Source organism: Borostomias antarcticus (assembly GCF_949987555.1).
Source record: "Borostomias antarcticus genome assembly, chromosome: 11".
NCBI classification, from domain to species: domain Eukaryota; kingdom Metazoa; phylum Chordata; class Actinopteri; order Stomiiformes; family Stomiidae; genus Borostomias; species Borostomias antarcticus.
In genome coordinates, this window is record NC_140244.1 from 1,837,624 (window position 1) to 1,855,236 (window position 17,613).

The 17,613-nt window shown below is 44.6% G+C and overlaps 2 protein-coding genes across 2 annotated transcripts in view; both read right to left on the bottom strand.

The window, feature by feature from the left end:
• ell2 (elongation factor for RNA polymerase II 2) overlaps positions 1-10,837 on the bottom strand; it is a 29,492-nt gene extending 18,655 nt beyond the window's left edge. Inside the window, exons 1-2 of the mRNA XM_084445672.1 lie at positions 10,690-10,837; positions 1,909-1,956 (exon numbers count right to left, since the gene is read on the bottom strand). Of these exons, the coding sequence (XP_084301798.1) occupies positions 1,909-1,956; positions 10,690-10,821 (180 nt within the window). The 5' untranslated portion in view covers positions 10,822-10,837. The remainder of the gene's footprint in view (positions 1-1,908; positions 1,957-10,689) is intronic.
• Positions 10,838-15,778: 4,941 nt separating this feature from the next.
• Positions 15,779-17,613, bottom strand: part of LOC311315106 (globoside alpha-1,3-N-acetylgalactosaminyltransferase 1-like) — a gene marked incomplete at both ends in the record, with an annotated part of 3,453 nt that continues 1,618 nt past the window's right edge. The window contains one exon of the mRNA XM_084445707.1: positions 15,779-16,779. Within this exon, the coding sequence (XP_084301833.1) occupies positions 15,779-16,779 (1,001 nt within the window). The remainder of the gene's footprint in view (positions 16,780-17,613) is intronic.

Sequence of the window (17,613 nt, forward strand, 5' to 3'; positions counted from 1 at the left end):
GGGGGTTACTCCATTTGTCCTGTATGCTGCCAAAAGTGAAGAGTTGGACTGAAGTGGTTTATCATTTGGAGAGGGCGGGAATTTCCTTTGCTCCGACACTGGAGTGAGATGGCTTGGACACAGAGAGATTGAGCTCATTTTTGAATGTGACAGTTATACCAAACAGAACCATCTGTGAAAACAATTCTCAACCAGACCTTGTTTATTATCATGGCCTAGTGAGGATATAACTCCGCAGTGACATGGTGAGTATGGTGAGTATGGTGAGCAGTGACATGGTGAGTATGGTGAGCAGTGACATGGTGAGTATGCCTACATTGACTCTTGAAGGCAGGGGCAGGATTGGAGGTGTGAGCATTTGAGCAAGCTTTTTACAAGAGAGTCTTTGAGGTCCGAGTTACTGTGTGTGTGTGTGTGTGTGTGTGTGTGTGTGTGTGTGTGTGTGGGGGGGGCATCTGGGGCCTTATTTACAAAACACCCAACTAGGGCTGGGTTTAAAAAATCGATTCATTGATTCTGAATCGATTCTGAATCAAATGATTCAGAATCGATTCATGAATCCCAAAATCGATCTTTTATTTAATGAATGAATGAATAAATGAAGGAATGAATAGTTAATTAATTAATTCAATGATTCATTCATTCATTTTTGGAAATCAGTATCGATACCCAGCCCTAGTATTGATGTGTTGCATAACTTGGTAGTCATGTAATTAAGGTTACAGCAAAAAAAAAAGAAAAAAAAAAGGTTTTAGTAACACTAACCGAATCGATATTGAATCGATTCGTGATAATCGATTCTGAACCTTGTGAATCGGAATCGAATCTTGAAATTCGAATCGATACCCAAATAACTTGATTAACTTGACTTATATTTTTTGACAGCCCTATTTTGTGTGTGTGTGAGTGAGTGAGTGAGTGAGTGAGTGAGTGAGTGAGTGAGTGAGACACAGACAGACAGACATGGAGACAGAGGGTAGTCCCTGTCCAGCTGTAGACTGACTGTCAAGAGTGGTATTTATAGACGTTGGGAGAGTTAGGAACCCAGGCGGGTAGGTAGGGGTTAACCTAGGAACACAGGCGGGTAGGTAGGGGTTAACCTAGGAACACAGGCGGGTAGGTAGGGGTTAACCTAGGAACACAGGCGGGTAGGTAGGGGTTAACCTAGGAACACAGGCGGGTAGGTAGGGGTTAACCTAGGAACACAGGCGGGTAGGTAGGGGTTAACCGGATGCTTTCACAGAGGGGAGAGTTAGGAACACAGGCGGGTAGGAAGGGGTTAACCGGATGCTTTCACAGAGGGGAGAGTTAGGAACACAGGCGGGTAGGAAGGGGTTAACCGGATGCTTTCACAGAGAGGGAGACGTTGGGAGAGTTAGGAACACAGGCGGGTAGGTAGGGGTTAACCGGATGCTTTCACAGAGAGGTGACAAGACCAAATACACCCCTTTCACTCACAATGCATATTTCACTCAATCCAACACAATCATGGGGGCTGCGCCAGTGGCGAGAATTGTATGTCTTTACCACCAGTTACGTAACTGGTAGGTTGAATGAGACGACCTGTTTCACAAGAGATACATCTCAAGTTTTGGTCATCAGTCTTTTGGTCCGTCCCCTTGTTTATACCTTGTTTTGTATGGTCTGTTGCCCCCCCCCCTTGTTTTTTTGTGTATGTTATTGTTGTTTGAAATAAAAATTTTGATCCCAAAAAGTCATCAAATTTTATAGCCACTGGTATGGCTACATTGTAATCAAATGTGCAGTACAAAAATCTATACTTTTAAATACTCGTGCAGTGTAAAAATCAATACTTTTAAATACTCGTGCAGTGTAAAAATCAATACTTTCAAATACTCGTGCAGTGTAAAAATCAATACTTTCAAATACTCGTGCAAAAGTACTTACGCCTTGGAGTCCCTTGAATTGTATTGACGGCCGTGGGGACGGTACATTCTGGAAGAGAGGAGATGAGATCAGAGATGACGCATCCCCTCGCCCACATAAGGATCTACAGGCAGAAACATTTACCATGGAGGGGGTACAATCGCTGGATTTTGAACAATAAGCCAAGACAATTTGCTACTTGTCATTTTGTATTTTGGCCTATTTGAGAAACTGCAACATCTCATGACCTATTGTGAAATTTGACATAGATCATTGTTGTGACAACTCGAAAAAGGCAAGTGCCAAGCCACACTTGAAAGCTAACATACACTTAAAACGCTGCAAAGCACTGAAGATGTCAACAGCTGTGCCAACATTTTTGCATTTTAAAAGGCATCTTGAGAGACATTCCCAGCTTTAAGTAGGCTATTAGAAACTTGCAGACCTCAGGGGAATGTGGTCTTTTAAGGGAGATACTTTGGATGTTTGCTTTTATGCAGTTTTTGGAGCTTGCGTTTGTGTCCATTTGAAAAGAAGCCAGTCACAAACATGCATTGAGCCATCTTAGACTACGATAGAAGTGTTTTCACTTTGAAGAGGAACTGTAGTGTTGTGTGCTTTGACTAGAGAGATGTCCCGGTGTGGATTTTTAAACCCATGACAACACCGGTATTACCGGTGACCCTGTCTAGCCTACAATAAGAGAGCGCTTACTTTAATCCAAAACATTAGACCTTTGCCTTACATTGAACAACATTGTGTCGCCTCTGTGGCTTTAGCCTGCCATCGCCAGCCTGATCTCGCAAGCTCACTTTCTATTCCACTCCACAGATCAGTCTGGACATCCAACCATTCTTACAGAACCCGCTTGAACAGATATGTGTTTGTGCCAATCACAACCGTTTATCTAATATGGGGCGGGCGAGTTTCCAGACCCTTCACATTTTTGCGAATTGGTTCTGGCGAAGCACGGCTACCACAGCTTGCCTGTAAATACGCAATCACTGTAAGGTGAGATATAAACGTTACACTTCCAGTCCTGTGCTTCTTCATAATCAAATTGTTTTATTGCCATAGTTTTTCAACATGGAGTACTAGGAATAGCCTACTAGGAATAGCCTACTAGGAATAGCGTACTAGGAACCGCGTACTAGGAATAGCGTACTAGGAACAGCGTACTAGGAACAGCGTACTAGGAACAGCGTACTAGGAATACCGTACTAGGAACAGCGTACTAGGAATAGCGTACTAGGAACAGCGTACTAGGAACAGCGTACTAGGAACAGCGTACTAGGAACAGCGTACTAGGAATATGCACCATGCCCGAAGCAAATTCTGAGTATTTTGACATGACAATTAACGAACAGAACACTGCTCCAATAGGCAAGAGAATAGGCTGCCTCAGTGGCTAGGTTAGCTGTTAACGTCAGCTAGGCTAGCTAGCCAGGAGAGGCTAAAGCCATAACCTCCCCCTCTCCTCTCTCCCTACTCTCTACAAGCGAACTGCAAGTGAAATCTGATCCTTCCAGACCCCGCTCTGTGCTGAGGGCGCATGCGTAGGGGCTGATCAGACACCTGTTTGAGTTTGAGGGGGCGGTGTGGCAGTAGTGACTCTAAATACACGGCGTACGCCCGCACACAGTAACCCCGGTAACACCGACAACCGTCACAAACCTGAACCTGATGAAGCCGTAAGGCGAAACGCGTTGTTCGATAAAAAATAAAAAAATCATCCGTTGTGTGCGGTATTTATTAAGTTAAGTATAAATTAAGTTAGGTAAGTATTACTTTCTTGACATCGCCAGCACCCACAGGAGAATATCTGAACCATGCAAGGCAAACTACTTTTGAACCCTCACAAGCCTATTTGATTATTTATCTATCTAGTTTCAGATTAGATTAAGATTTGGTGTTGGTATCCCAGGGCTTTACAAGGTTTGAGCCCTGCTAAAGAACAGAACCAGGGGAATTACTGGTACCTACCCACAAATATGCCAGAGAAAGGCTACAACATTCGCAGTATTCGCAAGGGAGCGCGCGTCACTAAGAGGAACAGGCAGAAAAATCCTCAAAAAACCTTTGCCAACATGGATAGAACAGACCGCAGCTGCTATTGGAGATGAACGACTGACAACAAATAAGCGCTTCTTTGAATTTAGACATGCGTGGGAGTCTCAACGGTTTCCTCCACAGAAGTTTATAAAAACCAGCCACTGTGCCATGGACTCACCCATCCCCCCATCAAGCGTGCGCACGCACACACACACACACACACACACACACAGTCCTGATCACATTTCATTTCACCACAGAGGCTCAGGGCTGCAGCCGGCGCCGAGTCCAGCAACCAGGCTAGTTCTGCCCCCACACAAATCAAAGAGAGACGAGAAACAAAAAGCAGGCAGTTTTGGCTGCTAAGTCAGCAAAGAGACTGGTGGGCCGCTGTTCAGCGCAGCGCATGGCCTAACAATTCGCTGTCTAATACGAATTCCTCAGATCTGGGAGCCACGGCTGTATATTTCTTGTATGTTGTCGTGGTTTCTGGTGTTATATTTATATGTCAGGTGCCGAGCCAGGCCACCTCTTTGTGTGGGCCATCTCTGATAGGCTTGCTGACAGCTTTCTCTAAGCTCCTAATGATTTAAGGTAGTGTTCTTTTTTCAACGGTCTCTCTCGACGACCCTTATCCACTTCATATTGGAATTTCACCCAAGGCACATAGCTGCTTTGACAGTGAGCCAAGAATTATTATTTATTATGTACCGTTCCCTTGCCGAATCCACATTATACAACACGTAGGCCGTGTTAAATTTAGAGTACCACACACAGCCTGCTCTTATTATAGCGCTTTGACAACACTTATATAGCGCATTACAATGGCCTCTCATTCACCCATTCACACACACATTCACACACCAATGGCGGCAGCTGCTATGCAAGGTGCTAACCTGCTCATTGGGAGCAAATTGGGGTTTAGTTTTGCCCAAGGACACTTCGACGTGTGGACAGGAGTCGTCGGGATTCAAACCGCCGACCCTACGGTCGTTGGACGACCCGCTCTACCTCCTGAGCCACAGCCGCCTCACACGGCCATAAGCGCCTGTCATGGAATCCTCTGAACATTCTGGGCATGGGCCAGGCTGACTGGCCATCTAGCTGGTGTTATGTAACACTGTTATTGACAGCCCACTGAACTTCCCTGGGATTTTGCCCTCTGTTCAGCTCCGAGCCAGAGGAGTCCCGTAACGGGGAACTGCAGGCTTCTCTCGGTTGCACACCAAAGAAAAAACATTTGTATAGTCTCTGGATTAGCTAGTTGGGCTGTATTGGGTTTCTACAGGTTCATCAACTTAACCTAAAATAGCCTACAACGACCAAAGACCGGTCAACCTAAGTGACAATCCATTTCCTGAATTCACTAATAACATTATTTTATATCTATTGTAAATTTGTATTGAGTCTAACTTTTGATTTTGTCATTGTTGCCTTTATTCCTATGGCATGTTATGGCCACCTTGTTCAAAATGAAAAGTCAAAGGGAACATAAAGCACAATAATGCATTTTTGATGGCATGTCCCCTTTAAGAGACTGGAGACAGACATGAGAATGGCTAGCGTCACAATGTATTATAGCCTACAGTGAACTAAACCAAACAGTAAATTAGGGCTGGGTTGAAAAAATGATTTTCAAATGAATTAGGCTAATATATGCCTTTTCCCGTGGATGCTTGAAGGTTTTAAACCCATCAGTCTGGCGTGAGTAGCTAACGTTATCTAGCATAACGTTAGAGCTGAGCTAGCTAGCTACGTAGCGTTGCGGAGGTTTCAAAATAAAAGTCTGCGGAAAGACACTCATTGATCACTCCCACTGACTGTAGAGTTGCACAACTTGCACTATAGGCTATTGTGTTGACTGCTGTAGTGTGTTGATCCTCTTAAATAAAAAGTATATGAATGTAACTGCTTTGGGGTCAGTTCTTAATGTAAACATAACAAGTGTTTCCTACAGGTTTGAAATATACTTGTGGTGGTAGCTGATTCGGGGCAAACCTGATTAAGTGGAGTCTAGGGTTGTCCACCCCCAGAACATTTTAAGCATCAGACACTTCATTTCCTGCATTCTTGTGAAATTGTATACATCATTTTATTGTGGAAATGTCTTTATGTAAAGGAAAAGTGTAACAGTGTTCTTGCATTGTGTTAAGGGTCAATCACGATGCCAGCGTGTTCCACCAGTCAATGGTTTATTCTGCATCACATTGCATTATGAAAAACGTCTCATCGACATCAACCATACACACACAATGCTCTGACAAGTTAACAAGTTGCGCTATTCTACAGAATACAAATGCAGAAGAACATTAAAAAGGGACGTGTGTGAGAGAGGGCGGTTCAGAAGTCTTTCTTCCCTGGAATTATGTTTGCGCGTTCAAGACAAACAGCAAGTGAGGGAGAGAGAGCATGTGTAAGCTAGAGAGAGAGAGGGAGAGGGGGGAGGGGAGAGCTTTAGTCTCTCTCTTGCCTTTTAGCTACTCTTTAGTTTGAGCAAAGACGGTACTGTTTGCCAGGGCACTTTATCTTTCTTGGTTTTTCAAAGAAGAGCTGTAACGCCTCTACGTCTGGGAACTGGTGCTGCTCCATCAGTGGATATCCACAGACATGCAGCCAGGTGCTCTACTCAATCTGTTTCTCACGTCCGTTTTCACCTGAAAAACATAAAAAAAACAGGCACTTTGCTTTAGATTAACCATACAGAAATTAGACGCAAAATATCTTTAGTGCCTAAAGATAATTTAACTTACCCTTTTCGTGGTTGAAATATCTCTCGACAGGGACAGGGATGAGCTGCCCTGCTGGAGCTAGCAGGCTCAGGTTCTGGTATGTTTCTGCCCATTCGTCATGTTCACTGGGCAGCAGCTGCCTGACCTCAGCTTGTGTCTGTCCAGAGATTAGGCAGCGCAAAAGAGCATAGTGGGATTGAAACATTTACACATTTCAAAACAAGCAATTCTACTCACCAAGACAGACAAAACAGAAATCAATAATTTGTTTATTGCCATTTCACGCTAAATGCCAAGTCACCTGCTGTGCTGCTATGCCTCTCTTCCTCATGATCCTCACGCCGTATTCTCTTAAAGTATCTTTGAATACTCATGCTTATATTTGCTGAGTAAATACATGAACAATTAAGCAGTCTAACCTTAGCTGAAGTTAGTGGCTTTCTAACTGCCATAGCCAGAAGAGAAAATGAGCATTTAGCATCATCATATTGAGCCAGCCACGACAACTTTGTTGCATGTTGTTGCACACATGGACAAACACACATGCTTCTCTACCCAACGTTGGCGAGCATACATGTCTACCAAGCTAGCTAGGTAATGCAGCATATTTGCAGCTTGCTTTCATATAATTCAAGATACTACCAGTCAGAAAACAGTTACAAGGAGAAAAGGAGTTGCTTTACCTCATTCGTGCTATATCCATCCAAAAACATTGACCGTGTCTTGATGAGCCATCCAGGAAAAATCGTCTCTCTCCGCGTTTGGAATGATCTCTTCAGAACGCATTATTTTGAGTAGGGGAGGGGAAGCGACAGAGGAGATTAGCTGTGTTCGGAATCGCTCCCTATTCACTATATAGTGCACTATATAGGGCGTCAGCCATTTTGTTTGTAGTGTCCGAATTCTCCACGGAATTTTCGTTCCCTCTATAGTCCACTATTTATTACCCACAATTCACCTTGATTTCCAGGGAACAGCGCATGTACCCTACATTTTCTCCGTTCCCTAGGTAGTTCCCTACATGGTGAACCCTATATAGGGAATAGGGAGTGAGGGAACGAGGGAGCGATTCCGAACACAGCTATTGTGTCCACTACTACCACTAGACAAGTTAATAGATCGCAGGTGTCGCAGATCGCGGCGTTCTCTCAAACAGAAAAATCAGTTGGTTTTACTTGGGCGGCCATCATTATACCTGGGTGCGCCGCCCAACTAAAGTGTGGGAAACACTACATTCATATTTTTAATAACAAAATCAGGTTAGAAGGTTCGTCCTTGTATAATTTACAGCATTAGTACTCTGAGAATCTATTTCATATCAAGCCAAATTGGTGTTGTAACTGAAATATCTCTTACCGAATCAATATCGAATCAGAAAGAGAGACCAAGTCAGAAACCAAACTAGAGTTAATATTGGATTAGCTTTTACTTGCTAGCGGGAGCTTCACAGTGAAAGGCTGCAAGACTGACACAGAGCTGGCTTCTTTGCTATTGAACTTCTACTGCAAGTACTGTACTAGTGTTAGCTAGCCTAATATTAGCTGCCTTGCTATGTCTTACATTGTAATTGCTTTATGTTTGGCTGTGCTAGCTGTGAATGTATGAGGATGCATGTAATCCAACTACTTTGGTGCACCATGTTCCCTAGCTAAAATGCTAACTGGTAGTGTACTATGTTCTTAGACTGATTGCTAGCGAGTTAGCGAGCTGACAAAGTTTAATGAAAGGCTATGAGTCTGATGCCGACCTGGCCTCTTTTGTAATGTAGCTAGCCTAATGTTACGTGGGTGCGTACTGTTGCAAGTTGGGCCAACTTTGTCAGTAGACCAAAATGAATTATGGTTATCACATACACTATATCTTGGAATATATATCTTGGAATATATATTCCATATATATATATATATACACTAACCAGGCCCATTTATTCCATCTATCAACTGTTCTCCGTTGTCTCATGAGGGTGTGCAGCTGTACTGAACTCGCATAGTATTGACCATTTCACTACAGTTGTGCAAAAGTGAACCTGTAGGGGGCGCCCATTCGCAAAAATACCCCCTCCTACGTTAGGCTGCTTTAAAAGGAGTTCCACTTCAGATTGCTAGCAGACAACCTCAGGGTGTCACTGACTTGCAGGACATTCTAATGTGCCATTTCAAAATAAAGGTCTTCTAAAATGTCCCATACGATCTACTACTTTCCTCCAATTTCAGATTAGGAGTCCCCGCCCATAATGCCACACCATTTCCTCTCCAGGGTGCTAGTCTGGGGCCGGGCTCTTTCGCAGCTGTTTCGCCGGTCTAGAGGGGAAGCGCCTAGGATGACGCATCGCATAATCTTCCGGTCTGGACTGGAAGAAGAACAGTTGTTGTATCTATAATTTCAGAGGCTAAGACGCTGCAGTGGCTTCAAATGTGTGATATTATGTATCCGGCACACTTCTATCATGACTTCTTGAAATATTTCTTCAGGTATGTCCATGTTTTCTTCCATCGATGTAAATAAAGCAAGCGGAAGTAGGAGGCGGGCTCTACAGACTCGAGCCGGAAGAAGGGGCGGGCTTAAGGCAGTTAAGTAAATAGACACCAGGGCTGCGTTCCGAATCGCATACTTCTACTTCTTACTACCAGTACCTACTACAGCTGCCCTTAGAAAGTACGTACTTTGCAAGCAGTAGGCATCCAATTGGGACATACTACCTTGTCATAACATTGCGGCTTGAAATTTGCCCACATCCGTCGCTGTCCATAACGCGACATCCGTCTACAGCTGTCATGACTCGCACATGTGACGCACATTTCCGCTGCGCACAGGATTGTGGGTCAGAATAGCCAGAAAAGCCTGCTGGCTTGCATACTGCAAAATACAACCGGATGTAGTAGGACATCCTGGTATTTTTGCCATACTGCATGTGGCATACTATGTATTGGGACATACTACATCCTGTTTTGGCATACTATATAGTAGGGTAGTATGCGATTCGGAACGCAGCCCAGGCTCTCCTCCCCGAGGACCGAGACTGGTCTCGCGAGACTACCGGGGTGCCAACAGACCACCCCAGAGTGTCACCCAGAGACTTTCAGGAAATTCTGATGTGGCATTTCAAAATAAAGGTCCTTCTAAAATGTCCTATACGACCTACTAGTTGAGTAAGTTAGCTGAGCCAATTCATCTCGCCTGTTGAATATGGGAATGCAATTTCAACGTCAACCAACTTAATCAAACACCAAGCTATCTTAGCAAACGGTAGCAAGTTTCCTAAAGGCAGCTAGTTGACTTCCCAGCTAAGCTAACGCACTATAATCTACGTAGTTAGTAAGACAGTGACGTTACTATTACTGTGCCACATTGAGGATTAACTTTTAGACGGTTTTCTGGCTAAAGTATAAGGATACTTATGTCCGGGATGTGTTTGGTATCAAACTTTCCCGTTTATTTCACCAGCATTAGAGCTATGGCTGCTCTCTAAATACTCATTTCATAGACTAAATACTCATTTCATAGACTAAATACTCATTTCATAGACTAAATACTCATTTCATAGACTAGAGTAACAGTTGACAGCTCTATCTTGGGCAATAGTTGGTTTTAAATGAAGCCACGTTAGCTAAACCGGTAAACCGGTGGGCTCTCGAGGTGGCATGGACGGTAACCGTTAACGTACGCAGTTTGACACAGCTATCGTATTGCAACTAAGTTAGTATTTCACGTAGGATACCTAAATTACCCTGGCGAGCCTGGAAGGGAGTTGACCAGCTAGCTTAGCTCATGGCAGCCTAGGGGAAAGACACTCGACACATTGCGAATTAACCCTGTTCATTTAAAGTCACGTTAACTAGCTGTTAACTCTCTATTTCGTATACATCTTCTATCTAGCTCGTCATCTGATTGATAAAGTGCGTTGTGTTTTGACAACACTTAAGAAAAACAAGCTGGTTTATTTGCTAAGCTCAACCTGTGCGTGGCACTTTGTCACATCCAAAGTCGGTTTTAACTTAAAAGTATTTCTTTTCCAACTCACCTTACAGTTTTGATAGCTCTCTATGGCTCTTAAGGCAGTCTCTGTTAGTTTGACGTGCAAAACGGTGACTCGCTCTGCGTCCCGTCGGCCACAATTCAGTCCATACTTCCCATCCTCGGAGAGCGCCGCCATCTTTACCAGCCCTCCACCATCGTCCCTCTGACGGCCGAGCAGATAGCTCCCAGCAGCCAGCATCTGAGCTGAGGCCACCGTGCTCGGGTTCAAGGGGAGGGGCTCAGACAAGGGCTGGTTCAAACCTTATTTTGGTGAACCAAAATGTGTAACTGGAACTCTCCTAAGAGGCTTGTATCCTCGAGGATGACAGAATTTGGACTTACTTTCCTCTCGGTGAACAAAAAATGTAACTGGAACTCAAACCTTTTGCATCTGATTGGACTTATATATATATATATATTACTTTCCTCTCGGGTGAACAAAATGTGTAACTGGAAGTCTCCTAAGAGGCTTGTATCCTCGAGAATGAGAGAGTTTGTCATTGTTGACTGGATCATAATGATCAGCTGTGTTCTGTCCATTATTGGGTCATAGAACAATAATGTGTTTAACACAATATCCGTGGCAATGTCATCTGCTGACATGGTCGGTTGAGTTGATCATGGAGCTGTCTTCCTAGCTCTACTTAAAATATATTATGGATATTTTCTCTATTTAAATTTCAAAGCTGACAACTAGAGCTGTTATGTAAGATCTTTTTCTAGGATTGAATAAAGCTGCTTCATTGTGAATTGGCAGTGGAAGGAGTGGACTGACTATATAATGATGTATTAAACCCACAGCCATAAGTATTCTACTTGGTCCACCTGCACTATCTCTCAGAGTCAGTCCTGTCTGGTTGCCTGTGCGACGTGTTTTGGTGTGGTGTAGCCCCGAGCAGGGTGTGGAAAAGCCTGTGTGAATCCAGCAGATTACTGTAGCTTGTTCACCACACCCATCCTGACAGCTTAGTCTGTCTGTCTCTCTCTCTCTCTCTCTCTCTCTCTCTCTCTCACACACACACACACACACACACACACACACATGCGCGTTGAAGATGTAGTCACCCCCAAGCAAAAACAAAAAACCCATACAGTACATTCAAGAACTTGTTCAAGAAGTATTGACGTCGTCATGGTATTCATTACCCCTCTGTGTGGCTCTTTCGACAAAACAACCAACGGACTGTCCACATCACCTCATCACAAAACCCTTAATGGTCTCACATAACTCACATAGTGCAAACAGATTCATATCATTTTAGTTCAACCTTAAGTGTTAATTTTTCTGGATTGTCACTGCTGAGTGAGTAGATAGAGTAAACGATTAGTCTGTCTGGTTCGCTTTCATCCTGCTGGGCACTCACTAAACAGCGAATAATTTAATTAACATCCATTGTTTGGACTGCTGGGTGTTGCTCTAGGGTCTGAAGACTTGAGTGTCATTGGTAGGCCTACTGTACCTCCCACACCCATTTTGTTCATATTTGCCGAGGTTTGGGAAAGGATGGGAAGACAATAATTTGAATACAGGATGACTAACTGATCTTTCATTTGCAATTGTCATAAAAAAGCATTATCCAAGACTTAAAATAGTTGCTCTGATGATGCCCTCTCAAGTTTGGAGTGAGACTTGAGGGAATTCTTTATCAATAAATTACAAAAAGACCTTTATCACAAACAAATCCCTTGTTGCTTAAGCAAAGAATTTCTCCCTTTTTAGACAAACTCTCCCTTTCTCCATTTCAGACTTTCCCTACCAACTTTTCTATTTTGAGCGACTAGAGAAGTTAATCATTAATCAGCATGTTATTTGGACAGGCTCCCACATCAGTGCTAATCAGCATCACATGCATGCTCACTGGACTGCCTCTGCTTCTAATCAGCTCATACAAAGTGATAAAGATGCCCCTTCTCTGTCACCAACTCAACCCTCAACACCACTGGTATTAACGACATGTGTTAGCTAGGTGTCTAAAGAATTGAGGTCATTTGAGGGAAATATCCCAGATAGCAAGCGGATGTGTAATAATTCTGGTCCATATATGGGCCGGAACTAAGCCACAAGGGCCAGATCTGGCCTGTATATGGCCCAGATCCGCTTGCTATCTGGGATATCAGGGACACTGTACATGGTTTCATCTCAGTTCTGGGTTCTTAGTGGTGGGGTTGATTTGCATGCAAAAGACACCACTGTCGGTCACAACAGGATTGCTGGTGTCAATATTTGCATATCCATTTTCCCAGTTGTTTCTTTACCCAGTCCAAAACAAGTGCACAATGAACCGGTCGTCCCCCACCCATGATGCATGTCGTCAGCATGTACAGCTGTTTGAATGTATAAGTGGAGTGGGCGTTTCTAGTTTAGGTGTATCTATAGAGCTGAGCTTTAGGACCACCATATGTTTTGTTTGGTCTAAAGTGTACGCATTTATTCGAAAGTAAGTCGTGAATTAAAATATCTGTGATTGAAATATAAAAAGAACCTCAAGTGATTTGAACTTTCTGTAAACCAAAAATACTGATGAATGAAAACGACAATGTTTAAAAAATGAAGCAAAACATAAAACATGAAAAAAACGTTCATGCAATAAGATGGTAGATAGATACTCTACTGTTTATTTAAAATGTGTCCACAACACTTTGTGTTTCCTTTCAAGGAGTATGTTCTTAAAACACGCTCCCTCTGCTGTCCGTATGCTGTTACTGCAGCTGTGGTACATGTGTAACAGACGCATGAACAAACGCACGCACTAACGTACAGCATGCATGCCACATGTACTAATGTACACTGGTCAAATTAATACCCCACTATAGGGCTTTGAAATCTGGGGCACATCCATCATACTATATCACGACTGACTGATTATAAAAGTTGAGTAACTGTACCCAGTGATAAAAGTTGAATATAAACATTTCTTGGTTGAGTCTCTTTTTTACCAGAAAAGTATAGGTTTCATATTACTACTGTATACTAAGATATTTTAAATAAGTCATTGTGCTGGCAGTTATCACGCAAAAAACAATGCAAAAATGATATTGTATGTGCATAACAGGTATAACCAAATTAGTTCTTGTACACGTATGTCATTATTTCAATGTAAACAATTCCATATTCTCTCAAAATTGAAGAGTGGACTGGCATAATTGAAACCAAAAGCTATTTTAAGACTGGCATTAGGAGGGATTTAAAGGCACATTGCACTGGAATTCATAAAATGTATACGTAGCCGACATGGCGTGCCAGACCTGGGTCACCTGGAACAGACTCTGGATGGTAATTATGTTGTTTGGAAGCGTGACCGTGGGTGTTAGGACTGCCCTGAAACAGCAGGGCTACTTTAGGACAGGCGCACGTGGCGGGTTGGCCCCGACAACAGGATCTGTTGGAAGTGGGAAAACGCCATCTGCTTTGTTAACCCTCGCATTAGAGATCAACACGCAAATGGAGAGAAGAGAGGGGGGGGGGGTGGAGAGAGAGGGAGAGAGGGAGAGGGAGAGAGAGAGAGAGAGGGGGGGGGGGAGAGGGAGAGAGAGAGAGGGAGAGGGAGAGGAGGGGGGTGGAGAGAGAGGGAGAGAGGGAGAGGAAGAGAGAGAGAGAGGGGGGGGGGGGAGAGGGAGAGGGAGAGGGAGAGGAGGGGGGTGGAGACAGAGGGAGAGAGAGACAGAGAGAGGCAGAGAGAGCAGGGGGAGAGAGATAGAGAGACAAAAGCATTTGTGGCATCTCCAGTATAGGAATATAGGAATATAGGAATATAGGAATAGCCGTGATCTACGACATTGCAAATGTAAACGATGCAAACACTCGCTAGGACACTGATAGGGAACCGACATTTTTGCAACCGTGTTGCACATTAAGATAATCATCTGAACACGTTACGCAGAACGCCATATCCTTCCCTCTTCTGCACACTATAACTCCAGACCAGAGTGGCCACACTCTACCAGTACGAAGAGGAAGAGGAAGAACCAGCATCCTGCTGTTGTGCCAATTTTTCCCTCCATCTCGTATTTAAGGACCTTGAAACAGCACCTTCACCAGTTAATCATTGGCCATTTGTGGGGAAAGTAGGCACTCACACCACTGGCTCTTATCACAGGGAACCACAAAGCCTCTGGAGCACTATACCTCCATGCTCACATTAATGTCTTGTTTAAAGAGACAGGTCAATTTGTTTTTTTTGTCTGGTGCAGAAGAGATAGGCTTACGCTCAAATAGGCTATTCAAGCAAATTGACCTTTAATAGAGAGCAGATGTCTGGCCTTCTTTGCAAGCTAGTCATATTGCATGGAGTCAACACAGCATCGTAATGGATATCTTCTAAAAATAGCTTTCTTAGGTTGCTTAAAAAGCATAATTTGACCATCAATTCGTAAGCAAAATCAGTTTAACTGCCATGCAGTTTCAATTACACAGTAAGAACCCCACTTACCATGAAGGCTTTCTGCCCCCCTGCTAACACACACACTGCAAAGGGTTCTAAGGGATGGCCCTAGAAATCACTCAAAATTACAACATAGCCCCGAACTAACATACGGTATTGTAGGTATGTGTGGACAAGGAGTAAAATAGTTCTCCTATAGTTACTGTACATTACATTACAGTCATTTAGCAGACAATTTCATCCAAAGCGACTTAAAATAATTGCATTTAACGCAGGTAGTCAATGTACTACTACTCGCCAGAACTCACAAGTGCATCTCCTTTCTAAACAAGTGACTAAGCGCATAATCTAGTGCTAAAGCCAAAGTGCTAAAGTGTCCTGGGTTAAGGTTAGCCTCAGATCAAAAACGTGCCGTCAGCAAGCCCTAATGAGATTCTCAAATTCCCCTCTCAACTTTTGTCCGTGGATATTTTCTTCTTTCCTTTTTCCTTTTTAATTATAACAAAATGTAATTTCATGCACTTGTCTTCAGTATGAGTGGAGACAAATTTGTGAATTGAACCCACACCAAAGACCAAACTCACTTTGCAAGTACCGTGCAGAAACTTCCACCCCGGAATCAACTGAGCCGTTCACACTACGCCCCCTAGCCCTAAACTCACCCCCCTGACCCCCGCCCCTCCTCCACCCCCCCCACCCCCCACCCCCGGCTCAGCAGTCATGCTGCTCTCTCTTATGGGGCTCCAGCGACTCACACCTCCTCCCCAGCGAGACCAGCCTCTGCACGGGCACGTCGGCCGCCAGCGCCGAGTCCCACCAGCTGTACTCGGGCGACAGCACGCAGGTGGGCCTCCTCTTGACCAGGTAGCGGTTCAGGTAGCTCTCCTCCAGCCCCCTGGCCCGCACGCCCTTGGCCTGGTCCTGGAGGATGAGGCGGGCGCAGTCGCGCGCCATGGCGTACACCTCCATGCACAGCCCCCCGTAGAGCTCCGACGTGTAGTAGTAGTCCCCCTCGCCGTCCTCCACGAAGGCCTGCGAGTCTTTCTCGCGCTCGTACGGGAAGGCGTGGCGCGGCGTGCCGTAGAGCTCCGGGTGCAGGGTCGCCACCAGCTCCCCGAGGATCTCCGCCCCCACCGGTGCCACGAACTCCTGGTCCACGTCGGCGCAGAAGACGTACTCCACCTCGTTGCGGATCGGGTCTCTGATGGCGGCGGCGAAGAGGGCCATGCGGCGCTGCGCCAGGCGCTCCCAGCCGCCCAGCTCCGCCACGGGGACCACCCTCAGCTCCCTCCCGGGGCCCAGCGCGGGCGGCGGCTCCAGCGCGCGAGGGCTGTCCGTCAGGACGTAGTAGGTGACGGAGGCGCCGGGCAGGAAGTGGCGCTCGGCCGAGGACAGGAAGCGCCGGAGGAAGCGGGCGTAGCGGCTGCCGACCGCCAGCGTGACCAGGCCAGTGCGGACGCCGAGCTCGGCGAAGCCGGCGCGCCGCAGCGCCGACTTGCGGCTGTCGCCCCACACCAGCGGCACGCCCCACGGAGTGACCCCGCGGCGCCGCTGCTCGCTGAAACTCCCCTCCGCCGCCGCCGCCGCCGCCGCCTGCGTCTCGCCGCTTTCCTCCAATCCCGTGGAGCGGACGCGGCCCGCGTCCTGTCCCAGAGAGACGAAGAGAGGGGACGTGTCCACCCCGACTGAAGCTCTCCTGCCTCTGAGGAAGTCTACGAGGGAAAAACAAAATGGCTTCCTTTGATACTTTCACATGATTTATTGAGGGTTGACTGTAGGTAACAGAATTTCTACAGTATTGTCAAAAAAAACATATTGTCAATTGAGGAAGGACATGCCATCCTCCTTTCTTTGGGGTATCAACTGTCAAGAATTTCTCCCAAGACAAATAATAATAAAAAAAATAATAAAAAATAATAATATTAATTTGTCCCGAGACAAAACCTCATTCTCAAGAGGAGACACTACAGGCAAAATAGCATTTTTTCTTCCACTCATCAATTGTCAGATTTTTCCTCATTCTTCTGTTATAACATGTAAACTATCAATATATTAACACAAAAATGCCCAGACTTTATTAAAAACTGATATTTTTCAATGTTTTATCTACCCTCAGTGATGAAAACATCAATGGGTGAATAGGACTTTTTTTTTTCTTTTTAAGATATCCTCGTGAATGTCTACCAGTTTAATCTTCACAGTAAGAGAGCAAAAAATGTTTTACACCTTGTCTTAAAACAATTGTTTAAATATGCAAATTATGCAATATCTCATCAAATATGCATACATTTTCATAAATGTCGGTACCAAAAATTTCAACAATAGATAATCTCAGGTTTGAAGTTTTACTTTTGTTTTGACAATATACTAAGTACAAATCTTTTTGCAGAGTGATAGATACAGGTATGTATACTAGTACAGAGAGGTTAATATACTGTATGACCCTGGTGAGGGAGAGTGATAGATATAGACACTAATACAGAGGGGTAATTATATGACCCTGGTACGAGGGAGAGTGATAGATATGGACACTAATACAGGTACGA